Source organism: Pseudopipra pipra, chromosome 19 (genome assembly GCF_036250125.1).
Source record: "Pseudopipra pipra isolate bDixPip1 chromosome 19, bDixPip1.hap1, whole genome shotgun sequence".
NCBI classification, from domain to species: Eukaryota; Metazoa; Chordata; class Aves; order Passeriformes; family Pipridae; genus Pseudopipra; species Pseudopipra pipra.
The window spans coordinates 9,706,089-9,730,387 of NC_087567.1; the positions used below are offsets into that span (position 1 = coordinate 9,706,089).

Genomic DNA, 24,299 nt, shown 5'->3' on the forward strand with positions numbered 1-24,299 from the left:
GGCACAGAAATCTGTAAAAATACGTTATTTAAGAAACAATGAATTGAAACCCGGAAACTACATCAGTCTGAGTTCAAACAAAAATTTAGTTTCACAATAAGTTAGAAAAGTCAAACTAAACTTGCAGTAAAATGTAACACAGAGGTTACAATGTAAAAACAAATGTTTTTGTTTTTACATGACGTGCTAAATATTTAGAAAATAATATTCTCTTTCCTAAACGTGTTTTTAAAAGTGGTCAAAACAAATGTGTCTCTGGGAGCCACCGATACTTTTAGCCCCAAATTCACCCAATTGTTTTAAATTCATTCACTTGCCCACAGTTCCTGCCATTATCCGTGTGCCTGGCTCGTCAATCACAGGATCAGAGATTGGCACCTCTCTACTTACATTCATCACTTCTCTATATTTTCCTTCAGCACTTTGCATCATTAATTTATCAAGTCTCATTCCATTCAACTCCCACGGCCCCTTTAAGTGTGACAGAGCATGGTCTTGTTCTACCGTTGTCATTTCTTACATATTTCATGTCAGGCAAAACAAATAAGGCTACTCTGCAACAGGAATGCAACATTCAGGGGAAAGCTCCTATCAGACATTAATAAAAGTTTAAGTACCTGAAGTATAAATACAGCATTATTATTTATGGTTATTATTTATAATGTGGCAGCACCTGAAACCACTGCAGCATTTTCCTTATACGGGCACATTCTCATCCCTGTTTTATATGATCTGTTGGTAAAAAATCTATTAAAGCATTTAGACATGTTTTATTACCACAGGAATTTCATTTTTATCCAAAAGTTCTTTTGAAATAAGAGTAGATTTTGAGCCTGTCATGCAGCAAAATAATTTGTCCTACAGGAAGCAGCACAAGGGAGTTCAGCACAACCCAGTTAACTTATTAGTCAGTGCCAGACACAGTGGAAACCTTTCCCAGAGTCATCTGGGCAGTCTCAAAGGTCACAGCAAACCTGCTTTTTGACAGGCCACGTCACATTCCCAGGGCAGAACCTACACTGGCACCCCCAGGGGTTTTTCTGGAAGATTTTGCAATTAATCACTGTTCTAGAAGCTCAAAAATAAATCAAAAAAGCTCAAAATAAAGGTCTCCCACCTTCTTTTTTTTTTTCTTTTTTTTAATCCCTAACAAAACAATTTCATTTGGAAGGCACTGAACTATTGTCCAGAGATTTTTACATTGTGGAACTGTCCCCTATCAGTGAACCAGGACCTGTCTATGACTAAGAGAAAAAGAATTACAACAGGTTGGATTAAATATGACATTTATCTGTGCAACTACCACCACTGAGCCACTTATTTCACAGACTAAATACAGATATCACGAGTCAGATTTTCTCCTCTCTCCTTATTACTTTTTGTAGGACACTGCCTTATATACAAGAAAAAAATACCTGAAATCTCATCCAACCAATCCCTGCCAAAAGAACAATTCCCAAGCTCTCCATAAGTAAAATTCAAGCAGTTCTTCTGATGGAGAAATATTAACTTAAAGTCCCAGAGCTGTGCATTGTTTTTTCATGTTACATTTGACGTGGTTACTCCATCTCCAGGCAGGGTTTCAGCTGGATCTCACTGTCTGTGCTCCTGATCTATGGATGGGGACAGAGGTGAATAAAGCACAGATTTAAAACTGCACATGGGACTTGAGCCAATCATTTTTCCTTTAACTACCAGCTGCTCTGTCAATATATATACTATTAAGGTATGACTTCTGCTCCAGGTGCAGTTCAACCTTCTTATTGACCTGAACATTTATACTTTTTCAATCTGGCAGAGAGCAGGAGGTTCAACCTCAACACTCACTCAGCAGCACAGGTATGCTCCAGTGTCTCCTAAAATGTGTAACCTTGTGGGACTTTTTTTAACAGGAACACATTTGAAGGCCTAAATTAGGAAGAGTTTAAAAAACAGGGGTTTTTTTCCCCTCCTAAAAATTATATATCTTTAATTTAACACAATTAAGTAATAGTTTATTTTCAGCCTGCCTCATGTCTGTACTAAGAAACGATATTAAACCCAACAGGATAACATTCTCATGTCTGTCTAATCAGGGAAACTGTGAATCAGGTAAATACTTCTTTAAATCAAATTTTTCTCTGTTAAATAAAGAAATGTTGAATGCACAGACTGAAATAATGCCCAAAATGTGAATGCTGAATGCTTCTAAACTAAGATTACACGTTGAAAAACCTCCTCTCCAGGGAATAATATATACAATTATAACTGACTTTACATAAACTGCAGGTTAAAAAATGAACAATGACAAAAGCTGTGGATGAAAAACACTACAGGGAAGTATTAATTAGTCTGGTGCTAATGAAAAAGAAACAGAAATCCTTATCCTAAAGCTTTCTATAAACTTTGATAAACCATGTATTTGTGTTCAAATATTACCAGTTCACCCCCCCTCCCCAGAGCATCATGAAATGGAGAGTTTAGAATAAGGAGTCAATCCAAGAAAATGGTAATTTGTTTTGGAAACTGCAGGATCAAATGGCAGCACTGATTGGAAAGGGAACTCCTCAGTTCAAAGAGGGGCAGATCTGCCTGGAGACACCGAATGTGATGGGATTGTTTGGGGGAAAATACGGCAGAGGAACAAAGAACAGAAGTAAGAGACAGGAAAATTAGGCAGGAAATCGGAGATGTCACAAGGGGCACAGGAGGGTTATTAAGCTCTTTACATTGTGCTACAGGGTATAGACAACACATCCAGGGAATGTGGGCTTGGATCAAGCTCCCAAAGACCAACATCACATGAGGCAATGACCATCCTCAGTGCCCACCAAGCCAACAGCAAATCCGACACATCCTCAGCCAGCAAACCAATGTTCCCTGGATCCATCACCCCAGGCAGGGACATCTCCTCTGCTCCCGTGGGAGAACCTCCACTCCCACCCAGCAAAGCCTGTCCTTCCCAACCCAAACCATTCCATGACCCGTCTGAGAACCCTGGATCAGACTGGAGCAGTGAACACGTTATAAAAACCACCATCAAACCCCTGATCCCTGAAAACTGAGCTTTAACCAGAGGAAGAAGGAACTTTTCTGTCAATAAACGGGTGCCACACGAATCTGGAATCAGTGTGCTGACAATGAGACCCTCCCTTTGTTGGGACTTTATGATTCCTGAAGCAGACATCTGCTCCCAGATCCCTGGGGTTTTGAATTATTTTTAAACTCTGAACAAAGAACACTTAGTACCACATACTTCCACTTTCACAGCTGGGTTATTTTAAGGAGGCAAGAAACTCATTGGAATATAACTTTTTTTTTTTTTATTTTGAAATATTTTAGCTTGAAGCTATTAATCTGTCCCTTGAGAATTCAGGAGTTCTTAGAACACTCATTTTAAATATTCACTATCTTTCAGAGCTACAATCTTCTCACACGGCCTTAAAATAAATGCCTGAAAAATCTCACTTTAATAACCCAAATGGAGCCCTTGTAAAGGAAGGGATTGAGTTTCTTCTTGATTAGAAAACTTGCCCTCCCAATCTCCAAATGGAAAATGTTATGCACGTAACCATTTCCTGAAGATGAGAAGCAAAGACCTTTTATTTTCACAGTGCTCTGTGAGGGCAAAGAGAGCTACAGAGAACTCTGCAGTGGGGGGTTGTAGGATGGATTTGAGGGCAGGAGATTGGGAATTGTCTCCAGGTCACTGTAGGCCAAGGCAGGACTCATTTGAGTGCAAGCTCAACAAAACCCGGGCTAATATTAAAAGGCTGCTTTTGCATTTGCTAATGTTTCATCACTGACTTGACTGTTTCTGAGTTCTTAATGAATTCAAACTCAATTTACGCACAGTAACATCAAGCTTTAGTCAATTTTCATCTTATATATTTATAATGGAATTAAGTTTTCCTCTTTATTGCAGAATTTTGTAGCTAAGTCTCAAATTTTAAGTTGCTTAACAGATGCTCCCTCAGCCTTCACTGAATCACCCAAATAACCCAAACAAAAATTACTGATTTTCTTCTCTGTTGTTCCCTTCACAAAAGGAATTTTTCTTTTCTGCAGAATAATTCAATTTCTTTTAAAAGGTCATTAAAATAAGTTTTAAAGAAAATTGTGGAATACTATTGTACAGTCTCAGCACCTCAGGATATAGTCATGGAGGATATTCTGGATCCAGCAAGTTCATACAAGGTCAGGGCTGTGAATATCCCAAAGGAAAACCCAAAGGAAAGCAGGACAGGTCACAAAGTGCTTCAGCCTTAACCATGCTCTTAAAGAGATGTTTGCTTCAGAATGACAGTTATTTCAATCTGATGAACAGTTATTTACAACAAATCCATCTGAAGAATATAAAATTTCACTGTCTTTTCTACTTTTACCTCGCTCTCCTGCATGAACTATGAATGTTATTATCAGAATCTCAGGAAATTCTTTCCTGTTGACAAGACCTGTAGCACGTTGCAGTTCTCACTCTTCCAAGGAGAGATGAAAAGGGACTCTGAAGGCCACTGAAAAATCTAAAAGATTTGCCAGACAAAATGATTTTATCATCTGAAGGAAAGGTGGTCAACTGCTCAAAACTTCTGCCAGCCAGTTAATGAAGACACTTTGGCAGCATCTTCTGCAGAGAGCACTTCCAGCAAGAAATGAAACACCATCTGCAGGCACAGAGAAGGGAAAAATGGTGGGTTTGTATTAAAAATGAGTTCCTGATCTGTCATTCAGGATGAGATGAGAACTGGGGCTTTTGTGTTCAAAACCTAATTAAAGAGAGCAAACAAACACTGAAGTGGACTTCAGGAAAATATCCATGCCCAGTCAAGGGAAATCCTTTTAATCACAGTAGAAGAATCAAAAATCCTAGTTCAACTTAGACAGAGAAGAAAAGAACTCTTACATCTCACTGTCAATGCCAGAGAAGGCAGGTCATGACTTCCAAACCTGTCAGCAGTCCCCAGGCTTCACTGGTTTTATCTTCTTCTGTCTAATCAAGAAGAGATGCCCAGAAATGTCTCTAAGAGGTCTAAAACTTAAGACACCACCTAAAGCCCAGATGTAGTGGAACAATTCAACCCTGTGAATTGTCATTAGGAAAGTTACCTGGGAAATACTTAAATACTTCCAGGTTTTTCACATCATTTTAAGCATTAAAGATGGAGCATTTGCAAGTCATGATACATCTGCAACACACCTGCTGGCCAAGAAAAATACCCTGTCTGCAGGGAGAGCACCCTTGCTTATTGTTTGCAGGCAGATGGTCCTTTCACACCTGATACAAGAGACCCCCCACCTGCCCAAAGAGCTCTGAGGACAAACTTCTGAGCACCAGAAAAACAGCAGCAGCAGAGAAGATGATGTCCATCACCTTTAAATTGGGTAAATCAATTTGTCCAAAGTGTCACCAAAGTGACCCCCAGGGATGGGAGAAGGGTCGGGGCAGAAACTCTGGGGGAGCCCCGAGGAAAGGGAGGAAGGGAAAGCACAGCTGTGGAACAAGAACATTAACACTACTTAGGAAAAAAAAAAACAAACCAGGAAAACCCCAAAGCAAAGACCTAAAAGAGTAAAAGCTGAGCAGAAATTCCCCATTAAAGAAGTGTGTCCACCACTGCTCGTGCCACAGTTGGGTTGCTCCTTTCCACCTGAGGGATCTTCCCAGGGGTTCTACCATTTCCTTCAGATTTAAATTTTATTTTAGATGGAAAGATGGACATTTTTATTTCATTTCCACAAATGCTGGCATTTTTTTCCCCCAACTTTTTTCAAGCAGCCAGCAAGTGCTGTCTCAGGAGGTAACAAGCTATATCTTGAAGGGACTGTACAGATTAATAACGTGCTTTGAAGAGTACTAAGGAGGTCAATCTGTCCAATTCAGTTTAATTGAACTAGACACAGATGATATATGATTTGGTTTAATTAGGCTGTAGATAAAGAACATCTCAACATAAGGCATGCCAGTCAAGGAGAAATCATTAAATAGAAGCACAGACTTGAAAATACACAAGGCCAAAACCTTTGCTGCATAACTGAGAAATTGGGGCAATATCTCTTTCTAGCAAAGGATCAAAAGATCAGTCCCATCAGGAAGAATAAGGAAAAACTTCACAAGTTGGTATATGCACGATAAGTAAATTGGGAAAATTGAAAAATACATTCTGAGAAAAATTTATTTATTACGAAAGTAATGCTGGTTCTTTCATTACAGAGACATAATGCAATAAGGCACAGTAATCTATCACAAACTATAGTTACAATTAAATAGATTATTCTACCCATCCATTAGGGAGATCTAATTAGGGAGTATCATTAGCAAGGACATAATTCATTTTTTTCCTTTGTTTTTCGACTACTACCTATTAGTTTTCTCCCTTTATTGACAGACTTCACCTTTAAGTTATCATCTTTTAAGTCAGAACAGCATTAACAGACTTTTTAAAACTGACTATGCTCAGATGATTTTGCACTAGGTTGAGAATATTGGAGAAATCCACTTCAAGCATTTTTTTCCTACTCTTCTTTTTTATATTGTTATTCCAGTAAGTTTTTGGAACATAAATACTGGCCTTATTTACACCTCCATCTCTTTATCACAATGAATAAAATATATATAAAAGCTGCAAAGCTTATAAAAAAAAGATGGGGTGACTGTGTAACTCTGCATTTCAGGCAAAATAGATGGTGATTATGGGCACATTTCCTGCCACAAACTGCAGCAGAGATCCCAGTGGTCACCCACAGTTCTGCCACAGACATCACCTGCAGTAGAAATTCCTCCTTATCGTGGCTATTTGAGCTTCCTAAATCCCAGGGACTGCGGGAGCACACCCCAAACTGCAGCATCATCTCCTATTCCATTTCCTACTAAATCAACTATAAATTTTTTATCTGAATTTACAGGCACTGTTCACCAGCATTTCTGCAGCAGTTCGTGCCATCACCACCACAGCCAAAGCCATTTTCTGCCTGGCAGTTTGGAGGAGATGCCCTGAGCATTTCTGTATAATCCACATTTCCCTGAGTGCTCTGCACGGAATAGGTGCAGCACAGTGCATTTTGCATCTTTCTGGTTTTTATTGCAGTTGTAAATCTTACATACTCTTTATTCTTGTGTTAAAGAAACAGTTTAAATACCAAATTTGTAAATCAAGCACAGTTCATTAAGCACTGAAGACTCCCACTGACTTAGATGCAAATTTTGTACTAATGTTGGAAATGCCTGGAAACCCACTGTTTCCAAGACCTTTTCCTGAATTTCTCTTTGCTGTCCAGATTTCCAAGGCAGTACTTTGCATTCAGCCCATTTTACAAAAACCTTCCAGCCTGTTCAGTTCAGAGCAGCTCACATTTATATTGAGCTTTCCCTTGACAAACAAGTGATTTCTTAAAACTGGGATGCTCAGCCACATAAATTGCAGTCCTGAGGTTTTTTTCCACCCAGGTATTAGTGTACCTGTGATGCTTTTTAAACACATATGTACCATAAATACACTTAGATATATGGTGAAGTTTATGCACAAATAGACATGCAACTGCATGAGAAAAAGCCTCTGTGCAAACAGCACATATCTTACATTTTAAACAGCACAGAACACCCTCCCACACTCCCACATGAGGTGTTTGTGATTTATTAACCTAATTTTCAAAAGCACCAAGTGCCTACTTGCAGCTCTTGTTGACTCTGCTGGGGAACACAAGCACTAAATGGAAAATGAACAATATCTGTGTGTGCATGTCTCTGGGTGTGTGGATGAGGAATTCCATACCCCCTTTAGAGTAGGGCAAATTTTGCCAAAAGGCCTTAATTAAAAAAAATAAATCTCATCTTCATGGGTGACAGTGACAGAAGACTAAAAAAAAATTGCTGCTCATGAGGAGGAACTTGATTTTTAGATGTGATCCTCTTGAACCCCACCTTCAGGAAATGTTTAATTTTTGGAATTCTCCATTGATTAAGATGGATTGGTCTTTTATTGCAGTGACTAATAACCCAAATTCTTGGAGTGTATCCCAACAGTATTGGCAAAACAAGCAGTAATGAACCTGAGCAAATGGACTCTGTGACAAGAGCAGAGAGACTGGAAAATAAAATGCAGTGCAATGACAGCAAAAGTGGAAAAAAATTCAAATGGCACTGTTTTCCTCATTTATTTTAGAACTACTTGAAAATTAACTTTTATTAGAGTAGCCATTTCTGGACTATTATGTCACTAAAGTGACTTGATTTGGATATAGGACCTCCTTGAGGAGGTGCCTGGAGTAGTTCAGGTCTATGTTCAGTCTCCTCATTTGACCCCAGGGCTTTATTGTTGCCAAATACAAAGCACTAGGAAACACTTTGATTTGATTTGAGCTTGTAAGACCAGTAAACAGCTGTACCTTCTCACAGAAGAGCAAAGGATTAGTCTGGAATGGGAGAATAGAACATTTTCTACCCCTCTATTCTCTATTTAAATGTGCTTCCAGCAACTTTAAAAAAGAAAAGCAAGGATGTGTGCTTCTATTTCTCTTAATTTTACCTCTGTGTGGCAGTTTCTAAACAAGGCATGTTAAATATAAACTCATTTGTGCTTGACCCAAGTCTTTCATATTATCCATGGCAAATCCCCTTTGTGCAGGAATATTGAACAAAGTCTGTTGATTGCAGAGTTCTTTTTATTTTCGTGAATGGTCCAATCATGCTCTTGGCACACAAAGAGACAAGTAGCAGATGTTAAACAAGACTCTGAGGGATTATACATTTCTCCTAAAAGTTACAGGACTGCTTTCACTTCTTCTGGTTGTATTTTTTTTTTTTTTTTTTTTTTTACTGTCCTTCTATATTTTATGCTTCTGCTTCTCCCAAAGCATTTTCCTTCCTCCTGCACCCTTTAAGAGCCAGAGCCATTTGGGAGCTCCTGGCAGATCAGCAGAGGATGCCAAGAGTTCACACCAGAGGATTTCAACTCCTATTCCAGCTGATAATAATAAACCAGAGCATTGCCTTCCCTAAATCCCAAAATCGAGAACTAAATTTCACTCATGACGAGTCCTTCAGCACCAACAAGGTCTAACCTAAATAGCTACTGCAATAACCAAGTTTCAAAAAACTCCAAGTTTTGGACTTTTTCTTTCTAAAAAAAAAGAAAGAAAAGTAGCCAAAGCTATGCAGACACCTCTTCTAACTATTTTTACAGAGGCTTTTATCTCCTTTCGGGTCATTCTCTGCTGATCTGATGCTCCTGTTGCCATAGGAACAGACCCGAAGGTGCTTTGTTACAGATTACAATGGTTTCCCCAACACAGACATTTCTTTCCTGCCTCAGTTCAGCAGGTACCCTTCTCATGGGGACAAAGGGGAAACGGAATAAATCAATCTCTAACTCTTCTATCTATTAAGTTCTCATTACCAGAATACATGATATGATTTTACTTTTACTTCGGAAGCTCAGTCAATGATCACTGATACTTTAAGGACTGAGTTTCATTAACTACCCAGGCCATGCTACAGTTAATTGATTTGCAAGGGAACAGCAAAAAATCAAATTATGGAAGGAAACATGATTGCCATAGTGTTACTTCAACAGAAGCATCAGGATTTTGTTTTTCACCACTGGTTTAAAATCTCTTTGCACCAAGTTTCATTAGGCTGCTTTAAAAATCAATTATAAAACGAGAGAATATTTTGTGCCAAGGACAACACCTAATACATGTTCCCTGAGACCACTGGCTACTTGAAGACAAATCCTATCTTTTCCAAAGGCCGAATAAAAATCTGTGAACTATTTGGATCTCTTCAGACTTTAACCCCAATAATGGACAGTGAAAATCAACAAACAACGAGAGCACGGCCAAGAACGAAACTAAACTCTTCCAGGACCAGACAAATGGAGCTCAAATGGCCAAGGATGGCAGCTGCTCCCTTCCCAGCCAGGATGTGTCTCCACCTCCACTCCTTGCTTTTCCTCTCTCTCTTTCATCACTCTGTTCCAGGGTCAAAAAAACCTGGATGAAAGAAACTTGCTCTCTCCTCTAAGTCCAAGTTGTTCTTTTCTCCCCACCCCCTGAGGTGTTCACTGGAGTTGTGGGATTTATATCAAAAACCTGAGGCTACACCAGTTTAACTCAGCAGCGATGGGAAAACTTGTCCCGGCACCTCAAGGACAGAGCCCCCAGGAATTCAGGGATAGGTGCATCTCTGGTGACACACCAGAATTATTTGTGGCATATGGGATCTACAGAGCTTTTCAAATTAGCCCACGCCTTTTATTCCAAATTAAGATCTCATCTAATTTTGGCCTCAGAACCGCCACCTCAACAAACAGACAGTGCTAAAAACAACCAGCATCCTGCAAGGTTCTCTCAGTGGTCTGTGACTGTTGGCATCTCTTCCAGCTAATAAGTTCAGTGTGCCATAATCACTCTTTAATTTTAAAAGCCACGTGATTGTGGGGGTGGAGCCTGATAGAAGTGTCCATGGTACATTTTGCACGTGGTATCTCGTGTAATAAAACAGATTATTAGTAATTCTTAAGCATTCTCCCCCCCTCCCCAAACCTCAATATCATGTCATCACATTAACATACAGATTATAAAGATTGACACAAGGGATTTTTGCCAAGGGTAAATATAAGCTGACAAAGAAGTAATTAAATTCAACTTAAACTGCCCAACTCAATATACTCTTAACAATTGGAAAGTAAAGGCTGTTGGAGCAATGTCAGCTTCAATTTGGGGAATCAGGAAGAGTTTTGGTGGTGAAATCAGCACCCAGCAGTTGCTGCAGCCACTGGAGTTACTGCCACTAAAACTGGATCCCTATGGACAAGATTTCTTTTTACTGCTGGGAATAACTTTGCTGAGAGTTCTCCTTTTATAGTACCACTGCCTAATTGTTCTGCAGTGCTAACTTATGAAAATCACGGATATTTTTAGGTTCATCATTTATATACATCTCCTAACTCTCAGCAGAACTCTGCTCAATGATTAACTCTTACCAGGATCACCTATGTTTCAATGTATATTGTAGAACAAATGCCTAGAAAATAAAACCATAAAGTCTAACTTTTATGTTATTCTGCATTTGCACCGTTCTGGATTGGGAAAATAAAAAATAGATTATTTATAACAAAAAAGATTTGAAAAGCTATGAACTTTCAAAGCTCAGAGACTACAACAAAAAACCAGTTAAACTCCACTCCTGGTGCCTCAGGTACCAACCCCATGAACTGAAAGACTCAAGGGCTGCAGTGGAAGAGCTGAACAAGAGTCCCAGGCTGTGTGTGGGCAGCCACCCCCCACGGATTTCCTACCTGTGGGTGTGCAAGGAGAGCATTCACTCAGCTCCTTTCAAGACTGCAGTGAAAATTTTCCCATGCACCTTCTGCAGATGGACAGAGAGTCCATTTGGGAGATTGCATTACAGGGCAAAGGGAAAGGGTGGGAATTACAAGTACTTATAAAAGTTCATGAACCTGCTCCTCCGTAATTTAATTCTGTTTTTACTGAGGTTCATTCACCGTAGCTAAAAGCCATTTCAGCTGCAATAAAAAGGAGTCTGTGCTTTAATTTAGGAATAGAAGGTACAAATGTTCTCCCAGGAGATGATAAATGCAAACACATTCCAGTACAAGAGCTGCTTTCAAGTAACCCGTGAAGCTGCTTCCAGCTCCTTAAGAGAAGGCATTTGGGGGAGCAGTGCCATGAAGAGCCCTGTGCAGCCAGGGAGGAGCAATCCAAGCATCCCTGGAGGAAGGGGGGGATCAGGAAACACGCTGGGCACGGGCTCTGAGCATCCATGGCAGGTGAGGAGCTCATTCCCAAACACTGGCAGTGCCTGGCAACCGGGCAGGAACAGAAGGTGGAGAGGGTGACATATGGTGACCATGAGCATGAAACCTTTATTTCTCTGTAAACTTGCTGCACTGACTGTGATCTCGCTGATTTTGGCAGCCTAGGACTAACTTTTGGGGAGAGGGGAGTAGTAATATAGTAAGGAATAGCATATTTTGACAGAAGCATGTTTTCATTATAGATGTTTTATAATAAGAATATTACCTCCTGCCTCCATCTAATAATGCCTATTGCAAACACAGTCAACGTGATTAATAATTTTCATAATTAGAAAACTCAGACACACAAACACATTGAGTTGGTATCTCAATTTGTAAATAGAGGGGGCTTTATATTTTTGTTGTTTGGGGTGTACAGTGAAAACTCGAAAATTTATTGCATCAGAGCTGTTTAAGAATCACTTCCAAAAATTCATAGAAGCTTCTTTTCAAGAGAACATTTCTGTTAATCTGGCAAGCAGTGAACTGTATCTTGCCAGATCTTCCTGCCTTTGTGTATCTTTTGTGATGAAGTGAGAAGGTTTTTATTTTCATTAAAAACAAAAGATTTCTGGGAAAAGATTGCCTATTATTCAAAATTCAGATTAGCAATTAAAAAAACCCCTAAACCTTACTGGCATATGGTTGGAATTGATGATCCTTAAAGTATTTTCCAACCCAAACGATTCTGTAATATTTTACTAAATTATGTTTGTTGTTGCTCTGTCTCTCATGATGTCCAACATTGACAAGAGTTGCTTTTCATAATAAAAACAACCAAAGGGTTAAAAGCAAATCAGACAAGCCCTGCTGCTGCATTTCATTATCCTTGGGAAAAGACTGCAAAGCTTTCTGATTAAAATCCCTTTTTTAACTAGTTCTACAGTAAGTCTTAATACTGTGCTTCCAGTTACTGCCTTTTCTTTCCATGAATTTGGTTTGGGGTTTGCTTTTTTTTTTTTTTTCTTCTTTTTTAATTCCCTAGAGCAGTAGAGCAACTCTCCTTTTTCACTCTGAAACCAGCCTCCTACATGTAAACATAATCTGGGAGCAGGATTAAAGGCAAGTGGGGAAAAAAATCAGAAAAAAAAAAAAAAAAAAGAAAGATTTCAGCATTACCTGGAACTGAACAGAGAAAGAAATCTGGTCAAGGCAACTAAACCCTCCAGGTCAGTCTAATTATATTCATTTATTCCTGCTTAGCACAGAGGTGATCCTTCAAATCATTTGTCTCCCAGCCACAGCTATAAATGACAGTGTAATACTGCACTAAATGTGGGTATCAGCACTGCTCCAAGCCTGAGGCCAAACCCAAGCCCACTGCTGTCACAATGTAGGTTATCATTTACGAATTAACATTTCCCACTGGTCCCCCAGCATCTGAAATTTGGAGGGTCAGTCTTTCTCCTCCCAACCCTAAAACCATAGAAACCATCAAATGAAAAGCGAGGTGGAGCCTCCCAGGGTTCGTGCCTCATCTCCCCCCAGCCCTCAGAGCACAGGCAATATCTGCAGCACTGCATGGAGAAACCCCAACACAAAAATCCCAATTTCTTCCTTTGGTAACTCATTGCAGCAGCTCCCCATCCCACAGCTAAAAATCTTCACTGTCATGGAGTTAATTCTGCCTTGCCACAAGCTGCCTGTTCAAGACCTGGTTAGAGCTTAAGAGACAAGGAAAATATTCAAAGTCATGTTTTAAAGGCTTCTAACATTTTAGTTCTTTTCCAAATTCCGAATGAGGAGCTGCAGAATTCTGCATAAAACAGCCCACTGAAAAATGGAATAGTAATTTCTAACATATCCTTTCAGGAAAATCCTAATCTTTGTATGTTTGGGGCACTGCTGTCCAGCAGTGAGTTTATGACCCCCTAAAAGACCTGCTCCAGTTTCTCCTGCACCAGAGCCTTCACCATCAGCTCACATCATTTGTTTTCTTCCCCTCTGAATTGTGATTTTTTTTTGAATTTGTTCTAATAAATTGTAGCTTAATACATGAAAAAACCCTGAAATATTGTACTCTAGAGCTGCATCATCCCAATATCCAACCCACTGATGAAAACACCCAACTCCTGCAGCATCCCACAGAACCTCACAGTTGTTCAAATTTAGACTGAGCCTTCCAATGTGCTTAAGATAATAAAGCTCCCAAATAATTTCAGTATCAAGAGGCTTATAGACTTGAAAATCTTTTCCATATCTGTCACCTCTGACATCCATGAGGTCACTTACCCTGCAAATGGGATGAGAGGGCTTTGCTGGTTCATTTTGCGTCAGCACACATCTGGAGCTTCCCAATTCATTCCCTCCCAGGTCCTTAAAATACTAAGAACTCACTAAGCACAGTCAGAGTTCATATCCTTTGACTGAACACTCGCTTGCTCTCATTAAGAATATTTTCACTTTTTAATTTCTATGTATTTTGCTCATAAACCTCCTTTGGATTCTCTATTATTAAAACCTGAAAGGCAAATAGTGCTGATCCAAAGGCCACGATCTCTGAGTTCTTGGGCACTCCAAGTCTTACAATCTTGTACTGAAAAGTATAATACAGTCAAATACTATTCTAAATTACTGGTGGTCTTCTGTTTTTTAATTATATGTAGCATGGAATTAGAAACATTTTAACATACTACAAGCAATTCAAAGACATCTCCTGGTCACTGTATTCCATTAACAAATATTTAACTCTCCGTTTTAAAACATCCTTTTTGAAAGAAACTTGCCTAATTATTCCTTAACACTAAACATGTCTTAAAGCTTCTTACAGCATCAGTCAACTTTTGAGGCTGCTCTTACATTTTTTCACTAATTTACTCAAGTTCTAAAGTATTTCATCGACTACTTAAAATAGTTTTATGGACACCAAGTGTCTTCCAGAAGCAAGCATCTGAACTGGTGATGATGCTTCCTGGGACTTCGGAGGACACCAGCAGCAGGAGCTGTTAAATTGTCCTCAGCAGCATCACCACAAAAAAGGAGATGAATAATGTCTATTCAAACCCCAGAGAGCCATTAGATAGCAGGAAAACAACTTCCTGAGCTGCTGTTTTGCTGAGACACCGGAGCTCACGCCCTGCCAAGCATTAAGGAAACGTAATGTTTCTTGATTGTGTGAATTCCTATTTCACTGAAACAGGATATTGTTCCCCAGACACCATCATTTCAATGCTAGTCAAGGATGACCACTTTATTCACAAGTATTATTTTCCTTTTGGCACAAACATGGACCTTTCAACCTCACATTTCGGTGAGTCTGAGGAAAGCAAAAAGAGGCTCATTTTAAGCTTCCCTCTTTTACGCTCACCTTTATTAAAGCATGCAATTTTCAGGTAATAAAAATAATTTATTCCCTCTTTTACAACAACAGAATGCTGTAGGAAGTAAAAATGTTACACAAGGGGACAGTATTTGTACACCACCATTTTTGGCATGATAGAGACCACAGGGCTTTTCTACAGCTGAGGAGTCAGTGTATGAAATGCTTGGCACTGAAAAAGGGCTAGGAAGGAAGACAAGGTCTGTGGATAGCAGAGTCTGAAATCCCTCCTGTTTCCTAAATGACTGCATTTAAATATTCAGAAATTCAAAAATCATTTTTGTTGCAACTGTTAAATATATTTAAAAATTTACTAGAACCGTCGGTGGAGCTTCCACCTCCTGCAGGGGATTGCTGCAGCCAAAAAATGTTACCAAGAGTTTTGAAACCAACTCCACGATAGAAATCTCTCTGCACATGATTTATTTTTTTTAAGCAGTTCAATTCTCTCTTTCAGAAGAGCTTTACTTTAAATGTATACTTTGATCTCACCCTTCATCCACACGAGCACATTCAGCTTTCATGGAAATCAGAGGGGAGTTCCTAAAAATTACAGGGGTTTTGCCCTTTGGAGTCTGACAACTAATGAACCTCTGCCCATCCCTGAGGCACCTTGCTCAAGACAAAGCCAGAGATGAATCCTTGCTCTCGTGTCCCAGATCCCTCAGGCCTCAGCAGGGATGTCTGGGAACACTCACCTGCAAGAAATGCCTCCCCTGAGGGCTGAAGGCAGTTTTGCTTCTGAGTGGGAAATATTTTGTATATGGAAATATTTTGTGTTCCAACCTTGACTGTCACCCACGGTGGGGCACCACCTCCCTGCCAGGCTGCAGGTTCTCCTTGTTACAAATGGAGTGCCAGGACGAGGGGGAATGGGTTTGAACTGAAGGAGGGTGGGTTTAGATTGGATATTGAGAAAGAATTCTGCCCTGGGAGTGGGGGGAGGCCCTGGCACAGGTTGCCCAGAGAAGCTGTGGCTGCTCCATCCCTGGAAGTGTCCAAGGCCAGGTTGGACAAGGCTTGGAGCAACCTGGGCTAGTAGGGGGTGTCCCTGCCCATGGCAGGGGGTGGAATTAGGTGATCTTTAAGGCCCCTCCCAACCCAAAACGTTCTGTGATTCTATTATTATTAAATAAATTTAACTGACAATTATTCTAATGATGTATTTGTAAGGATTGCCTCATTTATATTAAAAATACAGATCACAATAATGTAACAATATCTTAACACGCGATAAATACTATTATATAATTATTACCCTGGAAAATTAATTTTATTAATGAAACTATTACTCTCACAATAAATGGAAAGGTTACATCATGCAAAGCCAGTGGAGAATTTGAGTACACAAATTAATTGTGCACCTGCATGAAGTAATTTAGAAAAGGATGTTTTAATATTTAAAACTCTGCTAAATATTATGATAAGCTTTATAGCACACTACATTTCAGAACAAAGCTTGCAGTGATTGGGGTAGGAATAAGTTTCTGAATTTTAAAAGGGTTGACATTATAGTCAAACATTTCAGTAAATTAAAGTATAACATTCTCCAATCCTCTTTGTGTAATAGGACCCACTAATGTAGCACAATTTCAATAAAACATATTTATTTTCTGATTGCTTTTAATCTTCAAAGTGTTTTTCAGCTATTGCTTCTGTGTAAATATTGAAAATTATCATTTGGTAACCCAAATACCAAATTATGGCATTAGACTGACTTATTTAATCACCAAGGCCAAAAACCAAATCAGGAAATGCACCAGCAATATTAAAGACTATTAACAACCTGTCACAGAACAGATTCTATAACCATGAAGAGATTCATGATAAAATTAAATGGTCTCACACACAAATGTGTGTTCTCAGTTCTGAACTTTGGGTGAAAACCCTGAAGAACCCATCTTGAAAAAATAAAAATCATCAGGAACTCTTTCAAGAGCCAAATCATTCATTAGAGACACAGCAGAGCTACCCATGAGTGTCACCACTAAAACTGTTCATCAACAGCAACTTTAATTAACAACTTAAATCACGACTGAGCACTAAGTTAAAACTAGAACAGGACAACCTGAGCAAGGTAACTACACTCCTAACTTAAGCGCTTTTCTTATGCACCCAAATTTAATAATGTAAAATATTTTAAAATTCAACTTCTAAAAATTCTTCTCAGTCCTTTAACACGTCCCTGGATTTAAATTTAAAAATGAGAGAACTTTTTAATATCTGAAATTTTCCAAAACCCCTTGTGGCTTCTGCCCATATATTGCTGGCTGCCCTGATGGCTGGAATATTGAAACAATTCATGAGAAGCTCATTAAAACCTAACAAGACAAGTCTTCTGGTGCATCTCATCAGAGCAGATAATAGCCTACAATCTAGAGCATGAATATAAGAAACAAAACAGAGCCTTTCAGACAAAGAACACTTGGAATGCATTGTTCCCATAAGCAGATGTTAAATTACTTCACTGTAAAGTGGAATTTATAAAACCCAAAGAAATTGTTATTTTTCTGTGAACAAACAGGATGAGTTCATTATTGCAGCAGGTGACACCAAGGTCCTGCACACGTGTCTCCCCATGTAGGCAGAGGTGTTGAAAGGTGTTGTTTTTGGTTGTTGACCAAAAATGCAACATGTACAGAGAAGTACTGACAGGGCAGGATGCAATGGGTGTATCCAGACTGCCAGACTGGCTCAAACATGACAATAATTCTTAAAAAAAAACTTAGATAAGCCAGCTGGCTTGAGATTAAACTATCATTTAATTGGAGCTGTAGATCCTTGTGTGCAGAGAGACAAGGACCAGAGACAGCTCAGGAGATACACCTTGAGATAAGATGGATACAAAGAAAGCTCAGAAAATGCCTCAGAGCCTTTCCTGGGAATTGTTAACATCAAATACACCCCACAGAAAGCAAACAAAATCAAATGCTGACTTCATGCCTGGGTAAACACCTCGGGGTTGTCACGTTCTGAGGACACCGCTCCTGGTCGCACATTCATTCTTACTTTTCTTATCAAAAATAGATCTCCACAAATATTTGCCTCAGAACCCTAAAAAAACCCACTCAATTACCTGCCATAAAGAACATATTGATGCTGTCTGTCATTTAGTCTCGTGGGTATAACAACATCAAACTGTGTAAAACAATGTATTAAATGCGTGTACTCACATCAGTGTCGGGCCCCTTGTCAGCCCCAGGACAAGAGAAGGTAACGAACTCGTGGCACCTCTTATGAACCACAAAACAGCAAACTGGTGAAAAGAAAAAAAAAAAGGGGAAACCAACAGTTAGAATGGCACAGGTTTGGTAGTGTTGTTTTGTTTTTTTTTTTTTTTTTATCTTTTCTAATAAATATAATTACTGAAGAAATAAAACTTCTAGTCAAATATTTCACCTGTAAAGTCAACGAAAGAAAGCAGAGCCTCGTGTTAAGTAAGATACAAGACACCAAGTAAACACTATAATTAAAGAGGAGATAAGCATGCACATTTAAAAAACAAAAGACTCTACACAATGATACATTTTTAATGTTTAAAGCAGCCCACAGGGTTTGAATATAGTGTGGGATGACAATTCTGTGAAGCCACATTTCCTGAATCTAAATCCCTGTCACAGGGACTGTCAATGTGCACTCAGCAAGAGCAGGAGGCAGAAGCCAGGAATGTTAAGCTGGAATGAAACCCATCCTTGGGTGTGGGATTTGTTCACCTGAATGCCTTGGTGAAGGTCTCTGTCCAATGTCTTTAGTTAATTATTTCTGTGAGGAACCAAAGCTCTGAGTGAAGCCTGTTGTAGAGAACAGAGTGTTCTCATATCACAGGATGGCAGGAGATAATGGGAAAAGAAAATGAGCTCCTGATTGCAATATGAATGCCATTTAATATTTATGAATGATCTCAAAGAACTTTTTCTTTCTGAGATAAGAAAAGCTTATTTTAATTTAACTATGCCATAGGACTGAGGCTATAGGTTGTCCCAGACAGGTACCTCCAAACCACATAAAAAGAACAATTTGCTTGAGTGTGCTTACTTTAAGAAGTCAGTATTTCAGCTTTTCACCCTCATTATGGGCTCTTTCTTAATGTTAAGCTTAGTTCAGGTATTTCAAAACTGGTCCACATTTCAACAAAACAGAACAATTGAGATTTGAGACTGAGAAACTCTGGTACTAAACACTGTGGCATCAAGCAGTGAGTCAGGAGAGCAGAATGAAGTGATGCAGAAGTAATTCACAGTTTCTTTACAGATAATCCATTCCCTGTATACTTTGAATTTTGCATTTCCAACACATAAAAATACATTATTTCAAAGGACGCTTCTAAAGAATAAAATAGATTTGAATTAACTGACAACTGCAAACCTGGAATTTCCTCAAATTCAGGGGAAATCATAATAAATCATCTCAATTGTTCTGAAGAGCTCACTTCACCAGGCAACTTTAACAGTTCTCTATCCCCCTTAAAATGTCTGTGACTTGATTTCACCTAATGAAGAGCTGAGAAAGCTGCTTTCAGGTGCCCTGCCTGTCACTGCAGTGTCCAACCACAATTCCACCCTAATTCCTCGTTCACATCCCCGAGTCGCCCGTCCAGCTTTAAAGAACTCTAATCACCCTTCTGTCTCTCTCCAGCTCTTTCCCATCAGCATCCCATGCAGCAATTGTTTCCAACTGTTCTATTTCTGACATGGCATATGTTTATTCTTTGGGCAAAGGGAATGAAGTGGGCTTTGCTCCACTGATTCCAGATAAGCTCTGCCGACTTGACATGAGCCAGAGTTCTGGCTCAGTGTCTGCTGCCCACTCGGTCGTCTGGTTTGTTAATCAACCTAAATCCCAGTGAATCCTACAATTATCATTTTGATGGTTTGTTTCTACCAACTGGAAGATCACTAAGTGGCAATTACCATTAATATTACTTGCAGCTGAAACATGTTTTACTTTCAAATGGTATTTTTGGTTCCAAACCTTCCACTCTCAAAGACAAAAGACTGATTTGTGTTCGCAGGAATAAATCACATGCAGGGAAAAAAAAAAATCTTGGTATATCCTTCAGAAAACAAAGGAGTTAACTAATTACTTTTGTATGCAATGATCATACAGTTGCAAAATATAATGTGATAATTTATGCAAAAGTTCTGAGAAATACTATGGGAACATCCAGAAAACTTGTAGAATAGAGCCTGCTGTTCAAATTAGGACCTTAAAGTGGCTACTCCAACTCTGCCTTTATTCAGCAATGTATGTTATGGAAACTGCATATTTGGGCAATTCTTTTGGGCAGGATTTATGAAACACCATAGTCACATCTTATCTCTGAGCTGGCAACACCTCACTGCATGATAAGGAACTCATTCAACCAGAGACAACGTCGACCTTGTTTTAAATTCCATATAAGCATCAAGATAAATACGTAGGAAGAACAGTGCCACTGTTTTCCACGGCCTCATTCCGTGGCTCTGAACTTTAGCTGTTAACTTCCTTGGAAATGATGCTCATCACACTGCAGTGAAATCACAATTCAGCTGCCAAAATAAGTAAACCAGAGAGATTTGTCCTTTCGGACTTTGGGTGCACCTCAAACCCAGTCACTTCCTAAGGCTTTGATTATCAATGTTCACTACTGAGCTCTTAAAGCTCAACTTCTGTTCAGCCTAATAATAGACTGACTAATGTGGGCACCTGAACACAGGCTGTATAAACTCTTTTCCTCTTATTTCCCATTTGTAATGGCTTATTTATCTCCAAAGAACTTGGTTCCTTAGTAAGAGATTTGAATGCATCAGCCCTCTCTGATCTTCAGAGAATACTCAAATGAGAACCAAATAGTTTGACATAAAAATAAACAATGGAATAGGTAGCTCTCATGGACTCATAAATCTAAAGGGAAAAGAACAAGGGTGAACTGAAATCCCTTGTTAGCAGCTGTCATCTCCATACATAAAATTTAACATCCAAATTTTCATATTGAAATCCAGCCATTAGAGTGTATTTTAGCACTAGTTTTTCAAGTTTTCTTTACTTCACAAAGCAACACAGATCTGGAGGTTTCATGTAAAGATTTACTTAGTTCAGATAAGTGCAAACAAAATGTCATCTGCTTAAAATAACATGTCATTTTTTTTAGCAATAGAGATGAAAAATAACTTCTCACTAGTTACTTGTTTTGAAAAGATGTTAAAGAGCTTCACATCACTTTATTGCAGCTGTTAAGAAGTCACATTACGTTCACCACCTTCATGTAATGAAGGTTATATTGCACTGCTTTGCAGAGACTGCCAGGAAATGTGTTGCTTTACATTTTAACATGATCCCAGTCGAAGGGAGCTGGCACAGGCTGTGCAGAGCAGCTCGAGAGCAAAGTGGCATCTCGAGGCTGACAGCTAAAATTAAAAAGAAAATTATTGAGGTCTGTTCATGCTTTGACAGCATGACTTTAATCTGTGAATGCATATACATATATATATATAATATGGATGTGAGCTTCAGTCCTTTGGGCTTGCTGGAGACAAACCCTCTCCCTGCAGCCCAGGGAGGGATGGAGAGAACAAAACAGGCCTTGTGCTGCAAAAACAGACTAACTGCTGGCTCTCTGCTGGCATGTGGCATCCACCAGGCTGCTCCCTGCCCTCCACTCTCCCAGCAGTGCTGCAGAGAGCACAACATGCTAAATGGACAGCAGGAAAACAAGGAAGAAAGTGGGAAGGAGCACTCAGTGCATTCTCAAAGCAAACAAGTGGAAGATGCACGACAGGATTTGTAGGATTGATGGTACATAATGGAGGGCAATTCATTCTATTCAACACTGTTCTGTCCAGGCACAATGCTGAGAAAAACAGGTTGTTATTAATAATATATATGTGTTGTCATCACTTAGAGTTACAAGGCTGCTGTAAATTTCCAGCTGTTTTCTAAATTATGTGATGTGCAAAGGTTATTGTTGATATATTGTTGGGTTAGAGTCATCTGCCCAGAAATACTGTTTTGAGTTGCTTTCATGTATGACACGGAGGGATGAGACAGAAATGAGATATTACAATGATAAATAAGAGAAATAGAATCAATCTCCTCTATTAGATGATCCATAAAGAAGAAAAGCCATTGCTGAGCCCCAGTTACCCACACATCATTTAGCCATATCTCTGAAGAGCTCCATAACCACAAGCATTCCAAGGAAAAATATCAAGACAAAAGTCATATGCATTTGGGAATTATTAAAAATGGTCAACAGATTTTTTTTTTTTAAAGTCATTTGTATACTCCCCCCTTTGGAAGAAAAACAACAGGTTAGATGAGCCTTTCCAATAGACATGAATATCTCTACTCAATCACAGTATTCACGTGCTCAGCAAGACAAATTAAGGTGCAAACCCAAAGGGTGGAGAGAATACATTCCTCAGAGTCAAACTGAACAGCCACTTACCAATACAGAGAAATAAGTGAGGGTTTTTCTCAAGTCACCTTTGACTCATTTTTGCAATCACAGAATTATTAAGGCTGGAAAAGATCACCAAGAGAATCAAGTCCAACCTTTGAACAAACACCACCGTTCCCACCAAACCGTATCGTGACGTGCTGGTGCTCAAGACTATTCTCCCAACTCAAATGATGAATTTATAAAGTATTAACCACTGTAAAAATTGTGTGGGCTCGATGATCTCAGAGGTCTTTTCCAGCCTACTGGATTCTGTGAGCTGTGAAGCTCTGGCTCCACTATCATGCCATTCTTAGCTGCCCAACCACAACAGGTACACGGATTTTGCTACATAATTTGTTTCCAGGTTTCAAGTATTGATCCTTCCAAAGGAAGCAGCCAGAGAGGCCTCATTGGCAGCAACAGGGAAACAACCAGGTGAACACTCAATATTTGTTGCTGGGCTTCTGCTTTTGGGTTTTAAACAAGAATTGATTCGGAACCGGACTGAGGAGCTACCAAGGAAGCACGAAATCCTCTCTGTGTTACTCTCAGAGGGGACCAGAGGACTTCCAGGGCCTCCAAGGGAGCTCAGAGCAGGGAGTAATTGTTGTGTTGCTGTTTCACATGCTTTGCATTTTCAGAGAGGTCACAGAATTTCCCCAAGGGGCCCATATCACTGCCTGGCTGGTGTTTCCTGCACACCACCGAGCAATGAATGAATGTGTCACATGGCACGTGTTAGTTCATGCTAAGGTTAAATATAGCAATCACAATAAACAGAAATAGGGTATTACCTCCTCAAAACAGACTAATCGATGAAATGCCAACTCCATTTGTTATTTAAAGAAGCAGTATATTTAAATACATTTACTAGAAATAGATTAAACTCAGCAACAGGGAATATTTCCAGAACAAGAAGAGTAACAATTAAGATATAGGATGCAGCAATACTTGCCTTCCTCCTTTTCTGAACATATTATAACTTGTACAAATATAATGAAACCCCCTTTTCTATTAAATATAAACAAGGCTGTAGATTACAACCCAAACACAAGTCAGAAGCAGTGACTGTTACTGCAATCCTGAATCCAGGGGGAATTTTTAAATTCTTAAAACTTGCATTACCGTAACTTTTTCAACATGCATAATTTATAACACATCAGCTTGTTTTTCTGCCAGTGTTTCACCCCCTGCAGCAGAAAGTGCTGTCTCAGGGGAGCAGCCAGGCTGACACTCACAACTGCTCCGTGCAACCCTTCCACTTGGCATTTACAACTCTTTCCTGACTAAACCAGCAAGTCTGTTCCAGGCTCGGAGGGAAACAACCTCAGGAAGGAAAACAACCCTCTCTCCCCATCACCTTAACCCGTTACTAAGCTTCCTAAAGCTCTTGTGTAACAGCAGGTCACACAGCACCTCCCCAGCACTAATCTGGGCACGTTGCTCACCTCAGGGATTGCCTTTATTTTCACTGCAGATCCTGCAAAACTCAAACTACTTCCTCAAACCTCCCCTGGAACCAAGCTCTAGAGACTACAACAAATCAATATTGATAAATTAGGGCTGATTTCTACTTCTAAGCTCCAAGTCTACTCACCAATAACTGACCTGCATAATCTCAAATTCATATGTCTGACCTTGACACAGATTTTTTTTTTCCTATTTGGTCGAGTTCATTTAGAATAAAAAAGTCAGGTGCAGGACAGAAATGATACCTTTGCTGTTTATTTATTTTTTTTTAAATCTAAGATAAAGTAATAGTTAAGTG

General features: G+C 39.3%; 1 protein-coding gene across 3 annotated transcripts in view; it reads right to left on the reverse strand.

Moving 5' to 3' along the window:
* PRKCA (protein kinase C alpha) overlaps positions 1 to 24,299 on the reverse strand; it is a 145,611-nt gene that overhangs the window by 70,383 nt on the left and 50,929 nt on the right. For all 3 annotated transcript variants that reach the window (XM_064676097.1, XM_064676096.1, XM_064676098.1), the window contains exon 3: positions 18,285 to 18,367. In XM_064676097.1, coding sequence (XP_064532167.1) covers positions 18,285 to 18,367 — 83 coding nt within the window. The remainder of the gene's footprint in view (positions 1 to 18,284; positions 18,368 to 24,299) is intronic.